Raw genomic sequence first — 13,044 nt, 5'->3', positions numbered from 1 at the left:
TATGAAATCTTGCTATTCCATTGGCTCGTTTGGATGCAAGATTCAATATAAGACATATGTAATACTTTTACCCCAGGTTTCACAGACAAGGCTTAAGCTAGTCCTAGACTAAAATGCATGTTTGAGCTGTTTTAACTAAAAGCAACTTGCACTGGCGTATCTTAAAATATGTCAGTGCCATTGTTTTGTCTCAAGATGCGCACCAGTAATGTTTTTTTTTTTCTAAGACACATTTATAAAAGTGTCTCCTAATAGAACTAAGGCTTAATCCTGGCTTAATCTAAGCCCTGTCTGAAACCAGGCCTTAGTTATGACGAGGGTAGCATAATTCAATTCAAGTTTCAAATGGATTTAATAAAAGGGGAAATGACACATTTCACTTCATTACTTGTTTTCACTCACAGACCCCCTCAAATCTCAAGCACTTACCACCGCAGAACCATCTACTCCCTTTCATGGGGCCCTCCTGTGCCGCCCATGTCTTTCGGTAAGTCAATTCATTAAACACACCCGCATGACCCAGTAAACATTAAATTTGGAGTGGCGCCAATAACAATCCATCTGCAATAAGTGACGCCCGGCTCCTCTGTAATTGAGCGAGCGTGAACAAATTGCTTACTTTCCCTCCGTAGAGTTTGTTGGATAATCAAGGAATGAAAACTTAATTTCACCCTGCTGCTGACAAATGACACGTTCATCACCGTATCCATCTCCGGGGCTCAAGGGGGTGTAGATAATTGCTTTTGTTTGTTCAGAGGGGTTTGTTGAAGTATGAGCAAAAGTAATCATGATGTTCCCACTAATAATTGTGTATGTGTGTGGCTCAGGGGGATCAGGAGACAAGCCGTCCTACAGCTTATACAGCTGTGCCGGGGAGGGGGTCATCTTCCAGCACGACCCCTGGAAACTCTCAGGGGAGGCCAGTAACATTGACAAACTCATCCGAGACACCAACAGCATCAAAGTAAGATGAGAAATCGCCTGTTCATATTTGTCTTCATTAAATGGGTCCTATTATGGTTTTCCACTTTTTCACCTTTAGTTAGTGTGTAATGTTGCTGTTTGAGCATAAAAAAGATCTGCAAGGTTACAAAGGTCAAAGTCACTCCAAATGGAGATATTTTATTTAACAGAATCCACTTTCCAAGAACTACAAAGAACGAATCGTTTGGACTACAATGCGTTTTTTCCGGATCTTGTTAAGTCACAATGTTATTCATTTTTAAATTATATCCGGCCACGGAATACGCAAAAAAAGGGGGCAAGGCCTGGTGGAGCTGCTGCTATGCAAGTCTGTTTTTTCCATCCCGTTTCCAAAACTCATTTGTTTGACCTTCCTAAGACTGACAAACTTTTTTATATAGAGTGATATAAAATTTCACTCTATATACAATTCCTGAACATTATAAACCCAAAGTTTATTAAGAACAGCTTCCAGAAAGAAGAGAGAGTACAATGCTGGCTACATTTACATTTAATCATTTAGCAGACGCTTTTATCCAAAGTGACTTACAAATGAGGGGAGCAATAGAAGCAATCAGACAAACAAGGGGCAACAGCATGCACGTGAAGTAAGTCTAGCACAGTACTACACTAGACTAGTTTTTTATTTTATATATATATATATATATATAACTAAACAAACAAACAAAAAAACTAATAGAATAGTTAAGCAGGGTTCCCACTCGTCCTGGAAAACCTTGAAAACCTGGAAAATTGATGACAAATTTTCCAGTCCTGGAAAACACATGGAAAATTAGAGAAAATGTCAAATGTCCTGGAAAATCTTGTTGTTGTCTGGGAAAAAGTTATTTCTTTAGCCGAGTATAAAGAGTTTATCGCTGGCCTAAACAATTAGCGCTAGCTGCAGAAAGCACATGTTCAGGAATGCTGAGTTTGATGCGTATGAGTAGTATTTGAATAATGATGTTTAATAGCTAATGCTATTAACTGCTCAAATGTATGCAGTGAATGTTAACTCGTAAGCTGCTACCTAATCACATCATTTTGATGTAAAGTCACATTTGTGTGTTATAAAGTCAGAATTGCAAGATATAGTCAGAATTGCGTGATATAAACTCGCAATTCTGACCTTTTCTTCACAATTGACTTTTTTGCGCAGTTGCGAGTTTATATCTTGCAATTCTGACTTCTTCTCTCAGAATTGTGAGATCTAAACTGCAATTGCAAGTTATAAAGTCCAATTCTGAGGAAAAAAGAATTGCGACAATTTTCGCGTTTATATCACAAATATGTAAACTCGCAATTGCGAGAAAGTCAGAATAGCGAGATAAAAAGTCACAATTACCTTTTCTTTCTATTCTGTGGCGTAAACAAGCTTCCATAGTCATAATGTATGATTAAGAGCTCATATTCAAAAATGCTGGATTGTTAAGTAATGGCAATAAATTATACGGCTTTTAAAGACTTAGAAAGCAATATTTGGCATGATCCTTGTCTTTTATTCCCGCTGTAGTAAAATTGAAAATGTCCTGGAAAAGTACTGGAAAATGGTTGCTGAAAAAGTGTGGGAATCCTGTGAAGTTAGTTAAGTGCTGGTCTTAATTGGTCAGGTGCTGCTGGAAAATATGTTTTTTGAAAAGGGCTGTGGACTCCGCTGCTCGAATTGAGATAGGCAGGTTATTCCACCAGGTGGGAACGGTCGAGGAAAAGGTCTGAGAGTGATTTCATGCCTCTTTGGGATGGCACTACGAGGCGTCATTCACTTGCAAGCTTGTGGAGGGTAAGTAAGTCTGAACAAGCGAGTTTAGGTATATTGGTGCAGAGCCCGTGGTTGCTTTGTAGGCAGGCACCAGTGCCTTGAATTTGATGCGAGTGGCTATTGGCGCGGTGGCACTCATTCACGGAAGCCTGAATTTTAGTGGAGATTCTCTTGCAATAGGCTCGTCCTCTCCTGACAGCAAAATGGACATATTAGCATGACTTTCTAACATTTACAGAAGGAGAATATACCTGTGAAATAGTGAGGAAAGCACCACATCTCAAACGCTTTAAATAGCGCAAGTATTTATCTGTCAGTCAGCAGATGTATCTGTCAGCACACGGCACACGCATCTGATGGGACAAGCTGCTTTAAACTATACGTGTTAACTATATCTTACAAGTTATTTTGAAGCTCTTAATATAAAGCATGTGTCATGTTTAGGAAAAATTGGATCATGCACTTTCCCCGCAGCAGCTCACCCTGTGTCCTCCACTATTTTCAGATGCGCTCGTATCAAGCTACTGTATATCGGTATAAACTGTATTGCCTCCTTCCATATCGTTTCTAAAAAATATATCGTACAAACTTGATATACTGCCCAGCCCTACTTCCCACTTTGTCGGGGCAATCTGTTGTTTGTGGATCACAACTTGTAAGTATTTCTTATTATTTTTAGTTGTGTTTTCTATTATCAGTTCCAATTATAAATGTTATGTTGTTGCTTTGACGTAAACACAGAGCAAAGCTGTTTGCCTCTGCTAGCCTGCCAACTAACATTAGTGTTGATATAGTGTTTACTGTAGCTTTTTTAAGCTCTCGCTTTTGTAAGACTGTTCACCGCCCCTTAGGAAAATTAGCCATGGTTTTTTGATCGATTACTGTCTGTACTACCATAGTTTTTTGACAATTATCATGATTTAAATAGTATATAGCCTAATTTTATATAAAAAATGTATAAGAAAATTACAACAACAAAAAAACGCACTACTCTGAAACATCCTGTGAAATCCGTGCTTGCAAAGTCTGTGCATGAAATCCGTTCTACACGATCCTCTTGTTTGTTAACATTCTTAAGTCTAAATCAGGCTTGAATTGGTTTGAAATTGACACCATCCTTAATATTTACATATTTGGTAAGGGGCGTGTCATTTCCCGAACACAAGCTAAGCGATGCCAATCACAACACACTGGGGCAGCTAACCAATCACAGCACATTTCGTATTTCGGAAGGAGGGGCTTGAAAGCATATTCAAATATACCCCAAAAACAAAATCAAGACTTCATAAAAGGGCATAATAGGACCCATTTGAATGTATTCATATTGATCTAAATATAAAGTTATTCTGTTCTTCAGCACAAGATTCCCCCACACACAGACCTCTGCTGGAAACCGGATGGCAGCGTTTTGGCCATTGGAAATGAAGATGGGTAATAATGTTAATCAACTTTTTCCTCTTTAATGTTACCTTACTTGGTAACCCTTTTCAATTAGTTTAAATTTGTTAGCATTAGTAATAATTAATACATATTAATTGTATTAATCTATTAATCATTTATTATGTTTGTGTATGAATATACTATTTGTTCATGTATTTTTTTTGTTTTATTCATAATATTTTGATATTAATTTATAAAACATGAAATCTTACAAATATATTAGTATATACACACTACCATTCAAAAATATGGGGTCATATTTCTTTTTGAAATAAATGTATACTTTTATTAAGCAGGGGTGTTAAATTTGTCAGTAAATTAGTGACAGTAAATGCATGTGTACAAAAGATTCATATTTTAAATAAATGTTGTTCTTTTGAACTTTGAATCCTGAAAAAATTATCACTTTTCACAAAAACACTACGAAGCACAATTGACTTTCAAAATGGAGGATAATAATAGGAAATGTTTCTTGAGCAGCAAATCAGCATATTAGAATGATTTCTGAAGGATCATGTGACACTGAAGACTGGAGTAATGAGGCTGAAAATATAAAACATATATTTATATATATTAAAGTTGAAAACATTTTTAATTTGGATTTGTACATTTGATTTTAATTTAAATTATGATATTTCACAATATTGCTGTTTTCATTGTATTTTTGATTAAATAAATGCAGCCGTGGTGAGTCTTTCAGAAACATTAAAAACATCTTACCTACCCCAAAGTTTTGAACGGTAGTGTGTCTAGAAATGATATTTACTTATACGCTAGATTAATCAATGCTGTAGAAGTATTGTTCATTTTTAGTTCATGATAGCTTGCGCATTAACAAATGTTAACAAATTGAACCTTATTATAAATTGCTGCTTTGGTTCATTTTTGATTAAGGAGACGGTAAAAAAGTGTATCCATCTGTATTTAATTGGGTCACAAGGCTGAGATATTACTTGTTAAGATCATTTTTCTCAGCCCACATGGATTTAGTAACAACATCAGAACATTTTAGAAGTGGAGAAATGTATGATTAAGAATACAAACACATGAATTGTGCACAATAAGACCAGACTCTATTTTGATTTCATGTTGTCTTTTGAAAAATATGAAATATGAAAAATATCATATGCAATAATATGTTGTGCATAAAATAAAGCTCATTATCAGAGGTTATGTTAAGTGTCTCACTCCATAAGTGTTTTTGTTGTAGATCTATAGAGGTGTTGAAGGCTCCCATGCTGAAGCTCTTGTGCACAGTGCAGCAGCATCATAAGATCATAAATTCACTGTGCTGGCACCATGAGCACTCGTCTCAGAGTGAGCTGCAGTATCTGCTGGCGTCCGGCTCCAGTAATGCCACAGTCTACGTCCATGACCTCAGGAGCGCCATAGGTGAGAATCGACACTGCTAAAAGCTATCGCTTAGATGAATATGTAAAAATGCTGTACACTTTCCTCTCAATAACAAAATAAACACAACAAATGTCAGCGTGAGAAAACAGCAGTTAAGAAAGCATCTAATCATGGCAACATGAATATGTTTGCACAAACTCTACGATTCAGCACTCCAGTCAAGTCACATCATGTTTATTTATATACCATTATATGCAATATATTGTTTTAAAGCAAGCAGCTTCACAGGATTAAACATGAAAAAAAAAAAAAACATTAGTAGCCAAGTTTTCATCGGTTTTGTTACCGACACAGTTAATATGTTTGTATATAAGTATATATACGAAATTAGCTGTCGCCAGCCTGTTTCCCTCCAATTGGCCTTTTGGTGTGTACAGTCATCCCCCAAAAAAAGTTTTGTTGCATCACATATATCACATAATTTCACGTATATCACAAATTATATATTATATAGTATTTATAAAATTGTTTTCTAAGCAATTGTCTTGTTTGTGAGTTTTATTTGTCATGTAGCCTAGGACTGCTTCTGGCCATGAAATCAAACTTTATGACATTAATTACAGCTTTATTTTATTAAAAAGTGTCATGGTTTTTTTTGTACTTCATTATGTGTTTACATTTTAGAATCAATACTTGAAATTTTCAAAAACGGAAGCATTTGTATTATTTTTCTTTTTAATTTTTAGGTCTATTAGACTGTAGATTTAAAAGAATGCTTGGTAATGGGCCTATTATTTTTAAAATGGGAGAAATTCTGAATGTATACACTAAACAAATATTGTTGATAAATGGCATTACTATAAGCTATATCAGTAACCATTTTTAAGTATTAATTTTTTTGGCCAAAAAAAAAAATCTTTGGATGGAAACCTAGTGCTGCTTTCAATTAGAATTACAAGTTAAATATTTGCTGTAAAGTAGCTCTCTAATGTGTTCACGTTTTGACTACGATGGACTGAACAGAAGAAGTGAACCAGAGAAGATTCCTAGGTCAAAGCAGGCAGAGCCTTAGAGTATCGTGATGTTCACGAGATGTTTCGAACTCCATAAACAAACTCCAAACAATCTTTGTTTTGGCCTGATTTTGTTTGAAATGACGTCACACTAGTTTGTTCTTCGATTTAGCTTGAAGTATGTGCTTGTTTTTCTTATTAAGGTTTGTCTTTTACAGAAACCCCATCAGAGAGTCCAGTAATGGTGACTGAACCTTTCAGAACTCTCTCTGGTCACACCAACAAAATCACCGGCCTAGCCTGGAGTCCCCATCACGATGGGCATCTGGTGACGGCGTGTTATGATGGAACCGCTCAGGCAAGATACACTTTTATTAAAACATTTTTGATTAATTTAGTTTAAAAAAAAATGGTTAAAAACCATGGAATTCCAGGTTATTTTATCTGTTTACTTCAAATGTTAACTCATTTGTAAGTTGCTTGGGATAAAAGCATCTGCTAAATGATTCAATGTAAATGTAAACTTATAATAGTTCATTTATAATAGTTTTTGCACAAAAAACAAATATACACATGGGCAAAAACAATTATTTTCAACCCTCTTTCTTGACCCTCTGTCTGGAAAGATCCGTTTTTAAAGGGATAGTTCACCCAAAAATAAAAATTACCCCATGATTTACTCACCCTCAAGTCATCCAAGGTGTATATGACATTCTTCTAAAGACAAGACAAGAAAAGTAAAGACAAGAAAAATGTTCTGGCTAATCCAAGCATTATAATAGCAGTAATAGTTGCTCTGTTTTTGAAGTCCATAAAAAAATGCATCTGTCCGTCAAATAACGTGCTCCACGGCGGCTCTGGGGTTTTAATAAAGGCCTTCTGCGAATCGATGCGTTTTTGTAAGAAAAATATCCATATTTTAAAATGCAAAATACCGGCGCGATCATAGATATATACATAGATTCCTCATTAGTGCCTGCGCAGATCGGTCGAATGAGGCATCTATGTATGTATATCTTTGATCGCACTAGTATTTGGACCTTATTCGCCGGAAATTATGGCGCTGGGAATACTAGATGACATTCGTCTGATAAGAGGTAAAAAAACTAACATAAATACTGTTCGGTTTCTCGCAGAAACCGATCGTTTAGTTTCTTATGCTGCGTTCACACCAAACGCAAATAGAGCATCAAAATCGCATCGACCGCGTCTAGTTTGACGCGTGAACATTTTGTATCCATCCGGGTGTCCACAGTGAATTGAACGCGCGTATAAAGCAAAATAGGCGCGCGTTTAAGGCGCTCCAGGAGAAATATGTCATAAAACACCACTCTGCCTCTTTTCATTTTCATTAAAAATATATATTAAACATTAATAGTCACACAAATGTGGTCCAGGCAACTCCTACATTATCTTCACTGCATGTATATTTAAATATCCTTAAAAAGTAAAGTTATGAAACTTCTCTTTGCCCTCAGTCAAAACTATTCGGCAGACAACAAATTATAGATTCATGACACCAAAGATCGCCCGTTAGATCCACACAAGACGAACCACTACAGGACATCAGAGCCAGCGGCAAACGTCTGAAGGACTAGCCGAGGAAAGGCTGCTCTCGCCGGGTTAATGAGCGCTGAGTGCCCGGTGATCGCCTGGATCTCACAACTCCAAAAACTCAAGATTATTTTTTTTTAAATAGGCGCTCTCTTTATAAATAAACCACAGAGCTTTAAACAACTACATTCTCACCTGAAAAAGTTTTAAAACTACATTTTGTGACACTATAGTAGTATTTTTAAATTATGCAGGGTTTCTCATCACGTCACGTCACAGCAGCAAGCAGGCTCCTGGTTGGTTAACGCGGCGTGAATTGACGCCAAAGTTCAGATTTTTCAACTCGGGCGTCAGACGCGAATTCGCTTCAAACGTGTGAATGCACAAAAAGCACCACTCGCGCATAACGAGCGTATCGCGCAAGACGCTCAATTCATGGAATGAGGTGGAATCGCGTCCATCGCGCCGCGGGACCTCCAGACGCACATCAACACGCCTTTCCATTGACTTAAAGTCCCTGTAAAGTCAAAACTAAACATGTGTTCTGAGTTCCTCACACCACAGATAAATGTGTTATTAACCACCCAGCCAAATTTGAATCATAAAAAAATTCGGGAAGTACATAAAATAGCTTATCAAAAACCTGAAAAAATGAGCAGCATTCTCTGCTCTCAAACGCTGGGGGTGTGTCCGCTGTCGGCGCCGAAACCACGCCCACTCGCGGGAAAGCGGCAGTAGCACACAAGACAACACTCACTGATCACGAGCGTCTATGACCACAACGCACCAGATGTCGGCGGGACGGGAGGATGAAGGCTTGGGCGGGGGATAGTCGGTTCTGCAGCGGATTATCAGTGAATCCCAGTTGTCTCCGGTGAAAGTTTGTAAAACGATCCGGTGTAAAGTCACTGCAGAGGCAGGTGTCGGTGATGATCCTCAGCTCTCCATCAAGGCTGCTGTTCACAAAATTAATCCACCTCTTCGTCGTTTTTGTTTTATAAGCTGTTATGTAAGTTGTTGACTATAGTAACTAACAGTACTAACAGTAACTCGCGATCGAACTTTTGCGAATGTGCTCTAGTTATGATCGTGTTAGGGGAGGAGCCAGGCTCGGTGGCTCCAGTGCGTCATGGAGCCACCGTTTTAGCCCCGCCCAGAAAATCCTGAACACAGCAACGGTGAAAAACTGTTTAACGGTCTAACTTCTGAATTCAGTACTTAATAGTTCACAGTCTTTGTAATGTGTTTCAGCAATACATTTCTAACATTTATAATGTGTTTAGAAACAAATCTCAGAATTGCCTTTACAGGGACTTTAACATTGAAATCACTCGCTCCTGGCGCTCTATTCGCGTTTGGTGTGAACGCAGCATTAAGACACCAATGTGTCGCCACGAGCCGCATGGTTTAATATGGATTCGTATGTCTATGTGTTTTTACTCTCATAGCTCTCATACTCTAAAATATCCCCATTGACATGCATTATACGACTATCACACTGCAACGGTTGGAGTTAAAAATCTTCATTTGTGTTCTACTGAAGAAACAAAGACACCTACATCTTGGATGCCCTGGGGGTAAGCAGATAAACATAAAAATTTAGTTTTTGTGTGAACTATCCCTTTAAAGAGAGGCTCCTTTAAGGCTTGTCAGTAAACAGCCTCTGTTATGATTGGCTAACATCATTGCATATGAAACAATATCAACGCTGACTCGCTATTGCACGCAAGTAAGTGTTTTGAAAACATTATCATCCATATAAAAACGTCTTTTACAGACAAAGCATAATGAAATAATGTACTGTGTGTAGCTGCCGTCATATCCTATACAGTTAGCTGATTCATCTGTCAACATGTTTCTTTGTGTACTCTCCATTACACTGTGCCTCATTTACAAAACAAAATGCTCAGAATAAACATAATCCTCAGACATGAACTGAGATACCATTCAAATAAACCATCCACTTTTTTGATGCTGGGGTTTTTCTGAAATCTGTACAGCGACGCAAACGAGACATTTAAACTGGACAGGTAATAGTGAACATTCTTTCACTCTTCCATTTGTCCTGTCGTCGGCAGACTCAAGTGTGTGGAGTATGTGAGAAACTGAACGCGCATATGTATACTGTATCCAGTGTACACAGCATCAGTGATTTTATAATGGGTTCACATTCGGTGTAGGCAAATGTCAGCCGGTTAGAGACTGAACGCCAGTGGGCGGGGCCTATGGTGCGATGATGTATAGTATAATATTTGTTGATGTCTTGCTCTGGAGGCAGTAATATGCAAATGTGTTTGCCTGTGTGATGTCACCGATCCCACAATATCCAAACGAGACGTTTTTGGAGCTTGATAAAATAAATTATTGTGTTTATAATGAAGAGGACGTTTTAAGCTATGAAACTACTTTGTACAGAGGTGCAAAGACTTCTTATATGTCAAAAGATCAAGGCAAATTTGATTTCTTATTTCACGGCCTCTTTAAATAATCAAGTGTTTTGGATAATCCATCATCCAGAAAAGATACAAATGATTATTAGTGTGTAATAACTCGTTTTCTCAGGTGTGGGATGTCCTGAAAGAGCAGCCAGTGTGTAACTACAGGGGTCACTCAGGCCGACTGCTGTGCGTCCAGTGGTCCGCCGTTCACCCTGATCTGGTCTGGACCGGTGGAGATGACTTCACCCTCCAAGAATGGGCCATATCCAAGCAGGAAAACATCACACCTCCCAAGAGTATGTATACCATTATATTCAACTAGTGATTCACCAAAACTTCAGCAAGCAAACATTCAACAAATTTTCGGTTTTGTCCAGAACAGATTTGGAGAGCCAAATTAATTTGTTGAAACGTTGATGTTTAATGAACGCTTCTCTGATGGCACATAGTGACTGTCAGTGTCTATTTTGTGCACAAAACATGGAAAAGCTACAAAAGGGAAACATGTCAGCTATGTGGACAATATCGATTTCTTGTGTTTAATCAATCTTTATTTTGATGAAACAAGATCTTTTAGTCTATTCTGTTTTCAGTTGATGCAAGAACAAAACTTCACTCAACTTTATTATAGCGCTCATACCATCCAGAAATTGCAATAAGCTTTGCGCTTTGTTACTTTTGATATGAAACAAAGTCTGAGCTTTCAAATTCTGTCAGGTTTAATCACAAAATTCAAACAATAAATGTAATTTTGTCACTCTTTAATGTGGCATTGCTGTAGTGCCTCAGTTCAAGCGGCATGTGAACCAATTGTCTCTTCTACTTTACTACTAGCCAAGCCTGCCGCACTCGTGTTAAAAAAAAAAAAAAAATGTCTCGATCGCCCCCAGGTGGTTGGTCCCAGTATAGGTCATAACTCCCGCCCCTCCATGTATTCAAATGGATGCTAGACAAACTAAACAATCAAATTACACTTCAAATAATTTTATTCTAAAGATGACTTCTGTTATTTTAGGCATTTTTTATCACAATGATTTCATTTCAAGTGTTAGTTTTTTAAATAAGTTTGGTTTTAGTTAGTTATTTGACGCTATAAAAGCTGGGGTGTGACGTCATGATTGACAGCTCAGAATGACGGCTTCTCTGAGTGAAGTTGTCACTGAGGCACTAACAGACTTTTTTCGGGAGGAGATTGGAGCTTTAGCTTTAATTTCCACATTTCCATAACTGTTTGTTTCACACCATCATAATGAGTTGTTCTGCATCTGTGAGAGTGTGGGCGGGGTTTTGATATCGCGGCTCTACTTCCTGCTCTCTACTGTGCAGACTCGGTCCCAAATCTGCGCATATTTTTTTACGGTCTATGTTACTAGCACATGAAATAAGCATGATGGTATGTTGAAAGATACGGAACACCTAACTGAAATGTATCATCGCTGCGTCCCAATTCGCATACTATCCGTACTAAATGGTATTCGAAAAAATAATTTTAATATAAAATGTATGTCCCAAATCGTAGTATGTGGAAAAGAGTATTCCAAAGACTCCCGGATGGTCTACTTTTCCGGTCATAATTCGAAGTGCAGATCGATGCGCACTCTAACGGCTGATATTGCCCACAACCCATTGCGAGATGGACGAGGATTCGATTAGAACTACAAACACGGATAAAAAGTGTTAAAAACTACAAACATGACGTTACGCGAGTCTGACAGTTAAGTAGAGAGGATTAGATAAAGTGGTTTGAGTGAGCAATTATCAGTATTTAACTTGACAAAAAGATATTTATTCAATGTTGGCCACATTATATTTCACCTGCAGCAGCATTGAGAACTTTTGTATTGATACGTTTGGCCATTAACTTTGCAAACACATGAGAGGAGTGTCTGCATTTAAAGACCCACGATCAACGTGCTACAACATTTCTCTCCAATACAGTAGGAAATTAAATTGAATGTGGAGGATTTGAACTGTGACGACGATTGACAGGGCAGTTTAAACGGTGACGGGACGCACGTAAATGCATGTAACTAAGCAACAGAGTCCGTTAAAGATGACGAAGTAGTATGTCCCAAAGCTTGGATGCTCTTCTGCTACACACTCAAAAGTATGTACTTTTTCTTCACAAAACGAGTACATACTTTTAGGACGTAGTATAAGTAGGCGAATTGGGACGCAGCACATGTCTCATGTAATCTCTCAATCAGTGTTTTAAACGCTGAAAGACGTCTATAAAACAGCTTGTGAACAATGTCATGTAACATTACATTTTGGAAAGGCGTTCAATGTTCTTAGCTTAAGGGGAGAATTTTGTTAAATATATGCACTATATTTCATAATTATATTTTCTCTTAACTTTATTAAAGTATGTTTGAATAAATCTGTCATGAAAGCATGTTTTTTTAGAGCCACTGTTTAATTGCAATAGAAACATAATTAAAAAATGTATATAAATATTCCACATGTACAATTTAAATGCTTATATGTTTATTTTTGAGTGTTAATTTATTACATTTGATTAATT

General features: G+C 37.5%; 1 protein-coding gene across 2 annotated transcripts in view; it reads left to right on the top strand.

Moving 5' to 3' along the window:
* Positions 1–13,044, top strand: part of gemin5 (gem (nuclear organelle) associated protein 5) — a 40,847-nt gene that overhangs the window by 10,742 nt on the left and 17,061 nt on the right. For both annotated transcript variants that reach the window (XM_079835340.1, XM_079835339.1), the window contains 6 exons: positions 405–487; positions 828–964; positions 4,080–4,153; positions 5,373–5,554; positions 6,747–6,886; positions 10,645–10,816. In XM_079835340.1, coding sequence (XP_079691466.1) covers positions 405–487; positions 828–964; positions 4,080–4,153; positions 5,373–5,554; positions 6,747–6,886; positions 10,645–10,816 — 788 coding nt within the window. The remainder of the gene's footprint in view (positions 1–404; positions 488–827; positions 965–4,079; positions 4,154–5,372; positions 5,555–6,746; positions 6,887–10,644; positions 10,817–13,044) is intronic.

This window comes from Gobio gobio (genome assembly GCF_949357685.1).
Source record: "Gobio gobio genome assembly, chromosome: 14".
Lineage (NCBI taxonomy): Eukaryota > Metazoa > Chordata > Actinopteri > Cypriniformes > Gobionidae > Gobio > Gobio gobio.
The sequence above is the reverse complement of the archived record's forward strand: the minus strand, read 5'-3'. Positions and strand labels throughout refer to the sequence as shown.